Consider the following 15,754-nt stretch of genomic DNA (forward strand, 5'->3'; position numbering starts at 1 on the left):
TTCATTTCTTGAGACCAACAAATCCCTGAGCCCGTAGGTACAGTACGTGTTGGTCTGCAGTCAGGAATTTAAATTCAAACTGCCCTGTGCTGGAGACTGAAGAGTATTAGTGATTTTAAACAGACTTTCTTTTAATTAGTTTATTGATTATGTGTTTTGGTATGTTGTGTTTCTGTTGCCAGGCCAAATGACAACACCAAATCCTTAATTTCACTATAGCCCCCATCCAATACAGTTGTTATTGTTTGTATGGTAGTTTAGATTTTTCACTGACTTTTACAGTTTCCTTTCTGAATTTTAGTACTTTCAGTTCTATTTGTAACTTACAACTTCCTTTAATGTCCTGATGTTTTAGCAAAATAACATAGAGATGTTGTTGTAGAGTGTTGGGCTGCTCCGTCTTTGGGCCAGTCTGGGCTGTCTTCGGGCCAGTCTGGGCTGTCTTCATTGGGGATTTTGATTGAAATTTATTTTTAAAAGACGGTAACTACAACGGGCTGCTCCAGTCCTAAGCACTGTATTTCATTTCAATTTTATGGTCCCAACTCCTGCAGCCAAACCTTTGGCAGTTCTCGATGGACGGCCAGGAATGATGCAGGCCCTGCAGCTGCAGCCCCTCAGAAGTGGGCCAGTTCACCCCAGTCCAAATCAACATGCTAAAGTTAGCTAGCAAAACTCAGAACTATCACTAAACATTAATGTAAATCTGTAAGACTGAGCGAGCCCATTAATGTATGTTGAAAGAGAAAAGTAATGTTGTTCATAATTATCTTTTATTGTCTTTTGCATTGCTGCCTGGCTTAACGTTATTGCGGTTTGGTCAACCAGAAGGCACTCAGTAGAGCACAAACCTCCACCAGTGCTTCAACATTCTTCAACTTGCCAATCTGCAACCTCCGTAACAGTATATGTTTGTTTATCGTTTGTTTTCCAGGTTTGATTTTCCCAGAAAATAGCACATGAATATAATGCGGTTTAGCAGCCAATGTTGAAATTGCGGATGTCAGACCTTCCCACCAGCACGTAAACACAGCATAATAGTTATGGTTAAAAAATCGATAATCCTCTAATGGTGGAAATCACCAAAGTCGAATCAACTGCTCCTTGGGCCAAGGGCTGTCTGTCCACTTAATTTAATCCAAATCCATTTGTTACATTTTAATCATGGTATTCAGCGATGTGGTGTTGTAGCACATAGACATTCAACAGTTACAGTTTCTGTTCTTATCAAACATCCAACTCACCTTCATCTCCATAATATTCAACACAAGTGATATAATTGTGTTGGCGTCATCCTAGGTGTGTGAGTTGAGTGTCCAGGACCTTTGGTTTACCCTCATAAAGTGATGTGCTGTTTTTCTGTTGGCCTGTGCACTTTGAACCTTTCATTTCACATGAAGGAGAGTGATGATGCTGAGCGGCTCACAGGCTCACTGCAGGCTTCTGTCACTCACATCCTTATCTGGACTGACTCTGCCTTTCACTGATAAATCTGTCAGTGCTTTTCTCCAGACCCGACCAAATGCTCTTAATATTTTAACCATGTCATCATCCCAGGTCGCCCGTTTCACACCCTGGCCATGGGTATTTAATAAGGATAATTTCATGTCACTGATGTTTAATGGACAGATATGAAACTGTTTAAATTACTATTCTGAAAATAGGAATATGCCAAAACACATATAACTGACATAGGGCTGCAACTAACAAGTATTTTAATTCTCGATTAATGAATTAATTCTTTTCATTCTCAATTAATTTCTCAATTCATTTTTCCATTAATCGATTGATCATTTAAAATCATTTTAAAATGTCAAAAATAATGACAAATGGTCATCACAAGTTATCAGAGCCCAAAGTGATTCTGAAAATTGCTCACTCAGTCTGACCAGCAGCCAAAAAACCCAAGGGATTCATTTTATAATGATATGAAACAGAGAAAAGCAAGTAAATCTTAGCATTTGTGAAGCTGTAACCAGCAAATGTTTGGTATTCTTACTTGTTAAATGACTAAAACGAGTCATCTATCAAATTTAGAATCGATTAATTTTCTGTCAGTCGACTAACTGATTAATTAACTAAATGTTTCAACGCTAAACTGACAGCTGTTTCTCAGACGTTATCCATAATCTCACATAGTTTAGTAGACTAGTAGAAGTAGTCTGCCTTCTGTTCCAATATCCGTTAATGTTGTACTCTCATTCATTGTCAGTAAACTTTGTCTGAGTCATTGAGTCATTTGCCCTGATCAGGCAGGACAGCTGTGTTGAGTTGAATTAATAGATGTCATTCTTCCTGCTCTACGTGTGTTAGTTTGAGTTCACATAGCACCAGAAGAAAAGCTAAATGCTACTTTGGCTTTGCAGAGTCTGGAAACAAAGATGCTTAAGGGTTTCCATCCCTATTTAGTGTATTCATTGCCAGCTCATTTTTATTGCTATCAGTTGATTGCTGATTTTCTATTTTAGTACCGGAACAAAAGTAGACTTGGCCCCAAGGTGTATGAATTTATTAACACCATCTATACATGTGACATTTGGAGCTCCATGCTCTTCATCAGACTGATGTATAGGTCTTAATAAATTCATACACCTCAGGTAAAACCTGCAGTGTATGCACTCTTTTGTTCTATGCTTTGTATTCTGCCTGGCACCTGGTTAACATTGGGATGTATGTGTTTTTCCTCTGCTGTATTTTAGTCTCAGTCCATGTGTTTGCTACACTAACTCTTTTCATTTATTGATCAGTACTGCTTATGCTCTTTCTAGCCTGCAGGACTGATTTACGTTGGTTTCATCCTGCATCAGACCAAAATTTCCACATTATGACTCTTAGCCATCAGTAAGGAGTGAAATGGGGCTAAGAAAATTTTTTACAGTTCCAGCTGGGTGCCAGCCCAAGAGGTCGGTCTGGCTCATGTTAAAGTTGAACAGTTTAAACATTTTGAAACACGCATGTGCCAGTGCCCCAGAGGACCAGTTTGTGGCACTTAGTGGCATACTTTGGGGTAATTTGTGCTACAGTGGCTACGTACACTGCAGCTTAAAACGGTTGTCACTCCTCATTGGAGTTAAGTTCACACACAGTTCGGTTATTAAGGAGAGTGACAACCGCATTCTACAACCACACTAACTACCTGAAAATTCAGGTATTGGCTACTGAATTGTGTGGATGCGGTTAGTCTGCATAGTATGCACCCGAGCCGGACTGGACAACCTAAGTTTAAGTAAGTAAGTAAGGTGTGATGCTCCTTACATAACGGTTACATAACGTTCCCTTCTCCCTTGTTCATTTGAAAAAAATGTTGGAGGACAGAAGATTGTTGTTTGCCTGATATCAGACAGAATTGTCAACTCGTTACACTCCATTTCCATCTTCAGTCTGACATTGCCTCCACTCTAACCGATTTCCGTGGGGGAGGGGGATTCGATTTTCCCTAACCAATCACTATAGACCAACGTATCCGCCTGAATCTAACGTCATTTTATGTCGACACTGATGCGAAAAAAACATCTCCCCTTTGAATGGATACCTTCAAAGCAGAGTGCTGTTTGGATTTCAAAGTAATTAATACTTTTAATCGATTTAGAACAGCCTCGATAGCAGCGTCTATCGCGGTCGCCATTGTTGTTATTACTCCTCCTTGGTTCCGGCGCACAGCTTGACAACAGCTTGACAACAGCTTGACAACGGCGTTAGTCCCGCCCGTGGCGCTGATTGGCTAATCGTTAGTCGGGGGGACTCACTGGACCGATCATTTTTCAACCGAGAAACCGCTGTTTCATGTCACGATGCCAGACCAGAATCAGTCAACTCAGTGGAGTGGGCGGATTCAAAGGTCTGGACCCAGGCAAGAGTGTTGTGGTTAGATTGTCCAACCAGTTCCGCAGTCTTGGGGCGACCCAAATGTTGCAGCCGCTTAAAAGTATCAAGTTCATGCAGTGGAAAAATACCGCCGCTGTCGGTGGCAGTTTATTCAGGTCTTAAGGATAAATTGACGCCTCTGGTTACTGGTGTAACGAGATAGGAGTGGAGGAGTGGAGTGACTACTTTTAGGTATTTTAGGATATATTGTGGTACACCTTTTTTTTTTAAACAATTTATTTATTGACTTTTCTCAGATACTGAGCAGTTTACAGGAGAAAACACAGAACTGAAGTATTATTGTGGTACACCTTGTCATACTTAGCATCACACTGGGGTACTTTTAAGGGTACTATGTTATATACTTTGTAGTACTTCATGTTACGTTGTGGTACACTCGGTGGTACCTTTGGGTGTGCTATAATCTGCGGTAATTTGTGATATGCTTTCATAGTTTGTGGTAGTTTGGGGTACTTTGAGGTCCACTTTGTGGTACTTTAGGGTATAGTAGTAGATGGTATACTTTGTCTACTTTGTGGTATACTAGAGAGTACTTTGTGGTTCTTTGAGATGCACTTTAAGATTCTTTGGGGTACACTCTGTGGTCCTTTGGGATACTTTGTGTTATACTTCATGGTATTTTATCGTGCTTTGTAGAGCTTTGAGGTACATTTTGATATTTTGTGGTATTTTGGGTTACTTTGTGGTTTGCTATCTTACTTTGCGGTACTTTATGGTACACATTGTGGTACTTTAGGTCCCAGTCTGGAGTTTGGTGAAGGAGCAGGCTGGACAGAAACTGTATTTTATGAAATTTATTCTCCAGATCCTGAGTGAGAGAAAACAACGATGACACCAAAGTTGCGATGAGATTTCTCTCACTAAAACAGTGAAGCGGTCCTCATTATATCCTCCTCCCGCCAGCCGATAAGGTCTCCTCGATCAGTCAACTGCAGCCATAAAACCAGGAAGATTTCTGTCCTTGAGCTGTAAATTGGCTGTCAAAACCCTGTCTTTACCTTAGCTATCTGGTCTTAATCAATCCTGGCGTCATGCAGAACTCTGAGCTCTGTGGGCCTTTGGTGTACAGAGGGTCAGAAAGCTGAGGAAAACCACAAGTTCTCTAAAACAAAGGCCAAAACTGTTCAGTCTATATTTTGTGGTCCTTTGGCATTCTTTATGGTACTTTGTAGTACACTTTGTGCTACTTTGTGGTACAATTCGCGATACTTTGGGGTATTTTGTGGTACGTTTTATGGGTTACTTTGTAGTTTTTTTGGTAGTTGATGGTAGTTTGTAGTACGGTTTGTGGCACTCTGGACATTTATTTATTGACTCCATTTCCTTGCTTGAATACATACAATATGTCTCAATCAGCAGTCTATTTGATTGGGACTGTTCTGTTATGCCAAACTGTCTGACTTAAAATGCACTCATTGGTCCAAGGCTTTCCTGACGAGACTCTATTGAGTTTTCTCTATTAACTCTATTGACTGTTGGTTTCAGCTCAGCCAAGTAGCAGCTGATTCGTCAATTCCCTGTCTGGCGGGTGTTTTCCTTTTGCCATCTGGTCTGAATTTAGCCTCCTTTCCCTCTCTTATGTCATCACTCGTCACTTGACAGAAAGGCTCCTGGAAACATTGCTGTGGTGGTCCATCAATGGAAAAATGAGTATCTCTACCCAAACCTGTTCCATCAGTTCACACACCGATTACACGGCATCAGCAAAACGGACTTTCCGTACGTACACGTGCTCACACACATGCACACCCACACCTTTGTCCCGCCTTTATCAACTTTAAAGGAATTTGAGGAATACAAACGGCAAGCTATGATTGCAGTGATTTAATTTGTCAAAATCAGTCTTTATCACGGTGTAGTGTGCTATTGTGAATAGTCAAGGGTTAAGCAACAGGGACTGTTGTCAAAAATACTGTAATTCACATCTAAACTAAATCAGCTGTCTCTTTGAAGGAGAATTGGGCCTTTTACCACAAATTTCCCCCTCTGCTACCCATGCACAAACTTTTGGTACTGTCCTGTAATTCCTTCACTAATCAGCAATTTTAGGGTCAAATCCCTTTCATTGTCACCTTTTATGATATTTCAACACTTTTATATCAGTGTGCGTGGAAAGCTTGGTCATTATAATGAGTGAATATCTCATTTCTCTGGCAAGCAAGGCCTCCCACTTGGCACTTCCACTAATTCCGAAAGCGTTGAGTATAAGTTGGCAAAATAACATGATCTGACTAACTCCTGCAACACTCAGTACAGTTTGGGAGCCCAAATCGCTGATGGAGAAAGAGGCAAAGTTCAGTTTGGAACAGAGTGACGACGGCTTGGAGCTGTCAAGTGAGAGGAACACTGTTCACTCTGTCTTATTTAAACTGGGAATGCAGTAGTTGGTGGCTCTGTCATCCAGGTCTGTTTCATAAATAAAGGTGTGTTTGTTGAAATTGGTCAAGGGTGGAGTGGATTTCTTGCAGATCCAGTGATACACAGTTAGCACAGTGATTTTTTGGCTTGTTGTAAACACAGAGCCTTTGTGAACAGACACACAGGTACAATATGACAGAAGGGAAACATACGTGCTACTTGTTGACTGAATATTTTCAAATGTTTGGACTCAAGGGTCTGGTGTGAAGTGTACCATGATTACTTAGGAAATGCTCACAATGTTGCACCTTTATGTAGGCCGGCCAATTTTTCATCTGCATCAACATTTTTCTTCTGGTGTCACCTTGGTTATAAAATTACTTTAAACAAAAAATGCTGTCAAGCCTCTCACAAGAAAAAATAGTCTGTAGACTCCTAGATAATTAGTTACTTTGGGCTGTTTTAGAAAAAAAAAAATCAGTCAGCCCATAATTCTTAATATAGATAACACATCATAAATAACAACAAATAACATAAAATGATGCTATTCCGCGTTTATAACAAGTAATTTAGTAGCGCTAATTTGTCAGGCTAATTTTAATTTGGAGTTCAGTGAAAAATTTAGCGCAGCAAATTAACACTAATGAATGTGAAGCATAGTGGGAGTATGCTTATGGGGATAGGCTGCTTTGCTTTCTCAGGAACTGGACATCAATCATTTAGCCAATTCTGTATTCCCCACTGTACACAAGTAGTGGGATGCAAAATGAGATTTCACTAATATGGGTTCACTCGCACACATAAGCAGAGACATAACAGTTTTGATGATTTATTAGTTGCTTAAATAATGAAAAAATAATGAACTATTCACTTGTTAGTTACTTTGTGCTTTATTGATACTGAAGCTTAAAAACAAATTACAAAACAATATCCAAGAATTCACCTGGGGCTGGAGGAAGGCAAGAATACCTAAATCTACATATTTGATGTGTTGTCATTTTATTCAGGTGCGGTAATATTGCGGTAAAACGTTCTTCTGCTATTAACAGTAGCGGTTGAATCTAATATATAAAAGCGCATTCTCACTGAAAAGGTTGCTTATGCCCATCTGGCTCCAAGCCCTCCAGTGTACATTCCACAGACGGCCCATTGAAGGCAGCTGATCCAAGCTGTGTGATAAAACGTAACTAACTCAAACAAAGCTCTTTGGATAACACAGTGATTCGAGCAGAGCTTTGAAGGCGCTCCCAGCTGCAGAGGAAAGCAACGCAGCCTTCCAGCTTAAACAGAGCACAATGAGGGAGAGCCAAACTGCCATGAGCTGCCTGACAGCCACAGGAGCCGCGGCTTCAGGTTTCCTCATCTGGAAAAGCCACTGTAGCAGACCAAGACCAAGGGGGAACAGGGAGGGGATTATACACACATACTATCTTGTCAGACTGTCAAATGCGTCCCTTCAAGCACATGCTAGCCTAGTCCTTCCTGTGAAAACCTCCGTGTTTTTACACAGATGAGACTCTCTCCCTCAGACTCTCTCCCTCTGTGTGTTTCTCACGCACAAGTGCTTATTGTTACACTCATTCTGACATTGTATCTCAGTTAACCCCAGCTGGAAACTATGCGAGAGAGTGAGACTAATCTCTGATTGGCTCTGCGGAAGCACAGGCCGTTCCAGGAAATCAGTGCGGTGAATTCGCCTTTTTGGTGAGTAAGAGAGTGTTGAGCATTACACGGCAATAAGACCAGAACATTGAGTGGTGTCTGAACCTGAACCCACTGGGCCGGGCTTGCTGCCGCCGGGCTCCGTACCCCCGTCACCTACATGAAGGCTTGTCTGGGTTCACACCAGTCATCTGGTGTACTCTTTTCTCTCCAGACTCAATCATTCTCTACAACTTTTTTCAGTTTATATGTCTGCAAACAAAGACGGTCTTAAGGCATTAATCACCACTTAAATCTCTTTTTTTTTCCCAGGACTACTCAACTTTTCTACATATCACAACAATACCTAACAGTCATCTCCTCACAAATTCACTCTGTTTTATTTGGTCTCAAGTAGGCCAGGATTGTTTACACAGCATGACAGCACTTATTCGTTCCTTCAGCTGTGGCCAGTGTGAGCTGATAAATGACGAGAAATACTTGGTTTTATTGAAAACTTTGCCAACCCCTCACATCTGAGTTACGTGATTAGCCTTTACAGTTGAAAAACAAGCTGATGATGTATTGATGCAGAGTTCGCTCATCTTTTATTGATATATGCCGGCCGCCACAATGTGAACTTATTTGATCGTAGCAAGCATGATGAGTTTACAAAATGAGCCAGTTTCTGTTTCAAGCAGAGCTACAGCCAAGACTCCTCAGCGGATCTACATGCACCCTGCAACTGGTGCTGTAGCTTCTTTGCCATGGGTGTCATCCAAAACCATTTGAGCTTAACCCCCCACCCACCCCCCAGTGCCTGCACAGACTTGCAGGTCCAGTTTCATGAGAGCAATTGTAACATTCAGGCGTGACCTTTGCCCTAGTTCCTCATTCTTAGCCTTTGTTTTCTGTGGTCACCTTCAAGAACTCACAGAGTTAACTGCGTCATTATGTTTTCCTCAAGTGTTTCTCCACCCTCCTGACAGGTTTTAACAAGGAGGGAGTTCTTGACCCTTTGAACTGTGCCGTCAGAAACGTATTGTTTGTGACAACAGCCTGGAGGGAGGTTTACAAGTCAGGATGATCACTGTGTTTCTGACTGATGTTGCATCTCAGTGGGCTCCTGAGTGTCTTCCTGCCTCTCAACAGTGAGGCGCTGAAATTCCATATTGCACTGATGCGTTGCAACCCTTCCCCTCCCTTTACAACTGTAAATCTGCTGGGCCTTCACAGTGAGCCGCTGACGCAGGTGATTTGTCTCGTTCGGAGTTTTAGACGCTTTTGATGATGATAAATTATACAGGAAGTTCAGCATCGCACCCTGTCTGTCCATCCCCTGCAAGCGTTAGCCTTGTAATCTGCTTGTTTGTGACAAACCCATTTGGAGTATTGTTTCAAAATTGGTGGGTGTTGAAAAGAGACATCATGAGGCCACAAACATCAGACAGGTCTACAGTCTCTGCAGGAACCCCCCCCCCCTCCCCCAAATGTACTTAGCAGCTGTTTCTGTCGGAGTCACAGGAGAGAGCCTCCATGGAAAAAGGAGTTGAGCCAGCTGGGTGGAGAGCAGTGGGAGGATTTTTTCCACTGCTGTCTGTCTGTCTGAGACATGCAGATTTTTCTCAGTGAGCTATTCATCTCAAAGTCCTCAGACCATCGCATGCAGTGGCCAGTTGCAACATTTTTTAATAAAATGGGCCCCAACAAGCAGGGGGCGCATGACAGCCCGAAAGACCATATGAATTGTTTTCTCCTGAAAAAAAAAAAAAAAAAAAAAATCCATAATAATGCTAGCCACTTTTTCAAGTAGTAGTAGTTTTGTATTTAGTTTTTCTTTCTAAAACTAGAAAATTGGAACCTGTCATTGATAACGTGCTTCATTGTGCAGAAGCTGTGAGCTTATGTTTGTTCTTGACTTCATTTCCTTTACCTTGGCACATCAGGCAAGGCTGTCCAGGCCTTACTCAGACCTCATGTAGCCGCCTCAGTGGAAAAAGTGTCCTGAATGTAGGGAGGTGTGTGTGGCAGGGGAAGGAGAAGGAACTGTGCCTGCACTGGTTGTGAAAATTAAACTCTTGAAACTCATCCCTGCTGTGTTGTTGTTGTTTCTGGTTGTTGTTTCTGGTCCGTTTTATTCAGTTGATTCAAACCAGAGGAGGATGTAGACTTAAGTGTCTTTGGTGGAAAAAATAACATGTTTGTGAATATAAGTATAAATTGGTGAATTATGAATGGTTTACACATGTGCCTGTCAATTGCATAAACATGCCAATATCCCCTTACTCTTTCCAGAGCGTTATTACTGGGATTCCAAGCTGCGCATTCCCACAGCTGATTTCCAGGAGGTCCTCCACGATGATAAGGCGGCTCTGGCCTGGCTCTTGGCACTGCGGCGTGTTGGCATCGTCTACCTGAAGGGGGCTCCTCTGGAGCGAGGCCAGGTGGCCAGACTGAGTGAGAGGATTGGCTATCTGAGGCTCACTTTCTACGGGTAAGATACCGTGACATTTGCCCATTTAGCTCTAGTCATTCTCAGCCAAGCCACTGTTTAATAATTTAAATCCCCACTAAATCTAGAAGTGCTGAATTTTCCACTGATCATATTTTAGCTGGAGTGGAGCCCCAGGAGAGTTTTAGTAAAAATTAAATACAAAGAAGGCTTGATTTACAGCCTTTTCCAGGGATTCACAAAAGCAGACAGAGTTTTTTTGATGAACAAATCACAGTCTCAGCTTCTCACTTTTGCACCGATGTTGAGGAAAACTTGTACGATACCCAGATATCTGTAACTTTGATTCATTTGAGTGACGAAGTTTCATAGACAAGCAGCCTTGGACAGTGTCTGCTGCCCCTTTCATCACACTGGGATTCAGCAGTTTGAGTTATTGCAGTGCTGATTGCTCCAGGACAGAGACGGGGAAAACAACCTAAAAGCATTCCAACTTTTTTTTTTTAAGCCAGAGGAATTACCTGGTGCACTCAGTCAGAACAGAGTTTTGGAATACGAAGCTTTTCCACTGCCAGTGGATGAGCTCATCCTGGTGGAAGCGAAAGACTGCGGACCAAAGCTGAAGACGTGTCGTTAGAAAAGCGAGACTGTTTTATGACTTGGGCAACAAGTCAAGGAACGCATCTGAACAAGGCATGCAAACAGAACATGGAAGCTAACTTTACCTCATTAGCACACGACTCCCTCTGCATGCCAATGAACTCCTTTAGAAGCTACAGTGCAAGCATTCCTCTGAAGCTCCCCAGCCTCCCCTTGGGGATCCGTAAAGTTCATCTCATCTTATCTTTTTTTCTCCATAAAGACTAATTGTTGCTGCTGGTCTTCTAAAGCTCAAATTAAATGATTAGTATAGAGTTTATTAATGAATCTTCCCCTCCTCTGCAGGCACACATGGCAGGTCCAGGACAAACCCATGGCAAACAATGTAGCCTACACTTCAGGAATGCTCAGTCTCCATACAGATTACCCCGCATTGCACTTCCCACCTGGAGTGAGTAATTGTGACTTTAACGGTCTCTTTAGAGGATAATACTGCATATAAAAGACATGGCATTACCAATCCACTTGTGAGGAGCCTTTATTTGTTCAGTTGGCAAGGTGTCCTCGGTGTTGTAAAACCAGCACTGTGCGGCATGTGTTTCGGCCCGCTGTAGGTCCAGTTTCTGCACTGTATCAACCAGGCGGTGGAAGGAGGGGACAGCGTGGTGGTGGACGGCTTCCACATGGCCGAGCAGCTGCGGAGAGAAGACCCGGAGGCCTTCCAGACGCTCACCTCGCTCCGCGTCGACTTCACCGACATGGGGACCGACTACTGCGACTTCATGGTGCAGTCCAAGAACCACATCATCGAGTGAGTGGGCTTCACCTCGACCGAATGTAGGGTGAATAGATACAAGTAGAGGCAGCGAGGAACAAGTGGCTGGTCGTGCTGATGGGCTGTCAGAGCGCCTGTCCTTTTGTACTTCCTATACACTACCAGTCAAAGGTTTGGATGCACCTAATTGAATGTACAATGGTTTTCATTATCTTAAAGCCATTTTGATCTAAAGGCTTAAATGCTTGAAATGTGTTTCTTAGACAAATATAAATAGTGATGTATGAATTTCTTTCCAAAGCCTTTTGTCTTTCCATCAAGGCAAATGGCGGCTACTTTAAAAAATCTAAAATATAAGATAGTTTTGATTTGTTTCACATTTTTTTGGTCGCTGCATAATTCCATTTGTGTTATTTCATAGTTTTGATGTCTTTACTATTATTCTAAAATGTGAAAAATAGTAAAAATAAAGAAAATGCGTGTGTCCAAACTTTTGACTGGTAGTGTACATACACACACAGCTTCTGCCACATTTACACTGTGTGTGTGTGTGTGTGTGTGTGTGTATGTATAAAAGATTCGGACACACAATACCTTGCAAAAGTCATAATGACATGCATTTGAAAACAAGATGCAGTAGTACATGTATTAGTGAGTGAGAGCGCAGGTGTGTGTAATGCAGATTGTAAACTGAAGGACACTGCCATCTGCTGTTCAGAATGATTATTATACCTAAAAACACCTACAGCATGAAAGACTGATGAAATTATCAGGTTAAGAGTAGAAAGCAAGATGATATTGAGCAATTTAATCAGTGTGTCCAATAAAAAACCCCAAGGCATTTCAAATCCTTTGTGGGGAAAATTCATTATATGTATGGTTGCTTGACTTTGGATTTTGTCCCCCCTCCTCTCTGAGCAGCGTTGACAGCGAGGGTCGAGTCTCAAGGATAAATTACAACAACGCCACCAGAGACTCGGTGCTGGACCTCCCCTTGCATCAGGTCCAGCCCTTCTACAGAGCGCTCAAGGCCTACGTGGACATCATGAACCGGCCGGAGAACGTGGTCAGCTACCGCATGGAACCAGGTCAGTGTGTGGCTCCTCTCAAAACCCAGCTGAGATAACGCGTATGTTTAAGTTAAGTCAGATTTACTTTTATAACCCTTAATCACAGTTACAGTTTCAAAAGGGCTTCACACGCCCACATTTTAACATAGTAGATGAAAAATTAAAAACGACCCATGCTAGAATGCATAAAATAAACATTGTTGTTATAATGTTATAATGATTTTTATGAATGAAGACATCTATTTTGGTTGGTTATTACATAATGCACCATATTATTACATTTTCATAAAAAAAGTGCAATAAAATGTATTAACCACCGCAATATGTAATAATTTATTACAAAATACAGGGAAATTTATTACATATTGCATTCAGGCTGTGTATTACAAAATGCGGCAGATTATTACAAAATGCGGGTGTTATTACATAATGAAGTGAAAATTTATTACATTTTGTCGAGTTATTACATAACGCGTTGTTACAATCCCTAACGAGCAAAAACTCTATAAGCACAGACCACATTCAGGACAATTCAGTTGAATACTTCAGTATTTGTTTTACATATACTTGTATACATATACTTTTGCATTTCTTCAGTGGCTGTGTCTCCAGAAGTAGGCAGCAGAGAAATGAAACGTCTGGCTGTTTCTTGTGTAGTCATCTTGAATAAGTAAAATAAATATTGAAGTATTCAACTGAGTGTGGTCTGTGCTTATAGAGTTTTTGGGACCCTGCACCAAGAAAACGTTGGCTATAGAAGTAAGTCCCTCGCGTGACAGCACATTGTCTACCATTCAGACAAGGAAAAATCATCAACACCGTCTCAGTCGTCGTCGTCATCAAGGTCATGATGAGAACGACACGTGGCGAAGGGACGTCGGTGCCGTCTCTCGGTCACCGTGGGCCACAAATGAAATTTCCCCCGTGAGGTGTGACCCTCTTAGAATAATCAAGAGGCATAAAGGGGCTGAAGTGCGGAGATGGAGTAATTGTATCAGAAATATAGGGCATCAGGGCAGCCGCACTGCTGAAGTGTCCTTGAGCAAAACACTGAATCCCCCAGCTGTTCTGTACCTGACCTCTGACCTCCCTGTGGAGTGAGGCAAACAAAACAATGAATGTCCCTGCACAGATCAATAAAGAATCACATTAAAGTCACAATGAAATGAAAAATGAAGAATTTCTCATGTCATAATATACGCCCATTTAACAATAAATGCCAAAACATTTAAAAAACTGATTTTATTTTTTCACTTTTTAATTATTTTTACTTTCTGGAAAACAGCATATCTTTAATGGTGACCTCATGCTGCACCAGGAGGCGCAAATAAAAATTCCATCAATAAAACCATCAGATATTTTAACATTCACACCTTTCTCTCCCTGAATGACCCCGCGTCCCATCCCAATATCCAATATCTCAAAATGCTGTTTCACTGGGACTTTAAGCAGAAAAAAGCCCGTCCCTCTGATCTCTGGATGTTGTTCTCTTTCAGGCGACATAGTGACTTTTGATAACTGGCGCCTGCTCCACGGGCGGAGGAGCTACATCAGCCGCCCAGACAAGCTGCGACACCTGGAGGGCGCCTACCTGGACTGGGACGAAGTCATGTCCCGCCTCCGGATACTCCGCAAGTCTGTCCACGGGGACGTTTAGGCCTGTGGGACACAGCCGCTTTTACATATGTAACTCCACAGCCTTTACAGGAAATCTAAATGACGCAAGGTGGCGATAACCTCTGTGTTATGATCAATGTTGGTCTTAAAAAGCTGAGATGACAGTGGGCAAAGTGCAAAGATATTGAAATGTCTGAAAATATCTAAATCTCTGACCTGAGTAGCCAAGAGTCAAAAGATAATTGAAACACTCTCTTATAGAAGATTTTGATTATGTGCGTGATGGTTTGGGTCAAAGAAGATCTTTCCATCAGTGGAATATAATCTGGGAAATTTAGAATATCACTGTAACTTTGCAATTCAAATTTGAACCCTAGTGCCATGCCAAGATCACCTGTTATTTATTGCATGAGGAATTTCCTCAAAGCCCTGAAGGAGCCGTTTTATAAGAAAAAACAAAACAAAACCCTGGCATTTAATTTTAAAAGGACGTTTTGCACTCTTGACTAGTCATAGTGACAAACAAACATTGTGACTTTTTGTAAGCTTAAATTAAACTATCTTGTTTTATACATTGTCCTCTATGTACTCTACATTATGACAGTCTTGTGTAATGTATGAATTTATTACTAAGAAACCTATAATTACTTTGCATTCCCTGCTCTCTAGTTACATTTTTTTGACTTTCACCTTTTGAAGCCCCATTTCATCTTGTGTTCATTGTCATAAGTGTATTATAATACCTGGCATTAGAAACAATACTCGTTCTTGACTAATACCCTCTGATATCTTGCTACCTCTGTTCTATAATAGTACAATAATATAATAATCCAGTGCCTTCAGAAAATTCAACGCCCTTGACTTTTTCTGCATTTTGTGTTACAGTCTTAATGCAAAATGGATTAAAGCTGCAGTAAACTAGGCAACTTTGCACTTTGGTTTGAACAAACTGAACTTGAACCAGAAATACTGAACGTGAGATCAGTAAACTGCACACAGGACGCTCATGTTTACCAACCCGGCCAGTCTGTGATCGCTTTAGACCAATGGGACTAGAGGGACAAAAGATCTTAAGTTGGTGAGTCCAGCTTTCTCTGGACAGGGTGCTCGCTTGCTGCTGATTAGGGGACAGTTTGGATTTTGTTCTTAAGTTTCAATTTGTAGAGAAGTGTCCATAACTCACACCAGAATTACATTTGAGCAAATAGGGCAAATCACAGGCCTGTTAGGGGGGGATGAGATGCTCTTCTCTATTGCAGCAGCATTTTTCGATTTAGGCTGTAAAAGACAGGTGCATTTTCATGTAGATAATCTGCATGCTCACCTGATATTTAATCATAGGCATATAGGCGATCT

At 41.6% G+C, this 15,754-nt stretch overlaps 1 protein-coding gene across 1 annotated transcript; it reads left to right on the forward strand.

Annotated features, from left to right (window-relative positions):
* Window positions 1-10,118: 10,118 nt before the first annotated feature.
* bbox1 (butyrobetaine (gamma), 2-oxoglutarate dioxygenase (gamma-butyrobetaine hydroxylase) 1) lies at window positions 10,119-14,452 on the forward strand. Its single transcript, XM_071534262.1, has 5 exons — window positions 10,119-10,378; window positions 11,282-11,387; window positions 11,551-11,747; window positions 12,633-12,799; window positions 14,278-14,452. Exons 1-5 carry the CDS (start codon window positions 10,119-10,121, stop codon window positions 14,436-14,438), a joined length of 891 nt encoding a protein of 296 aa, XP_071390363.1. The 3' UTR covers window positions 14,439-14,452.
* Window positions 14,453-15,754: the final 1,302 nt, after the last annotated feature.

The sequence above is a fragment of the Centroberyx affinis genome, unplaced genomic scaffold, assembly GCF_046629955.1.
Source record: "Centroberyx affinis isolate AG114_WGS23_722 - 3 ecotype Tasmania unplaced genomic scaffold, CSIRO-AGI_Caff_v1 ptg002510l_1, whole genome shotgun sequence".
NCBI classification, from domain to species: domain Eukaryota; kingdom Metazoa; phylum Chordata; class Actinopteri; order Beryciformes; family Berycidae; genus Centroberyx; species Centroberyx affinis.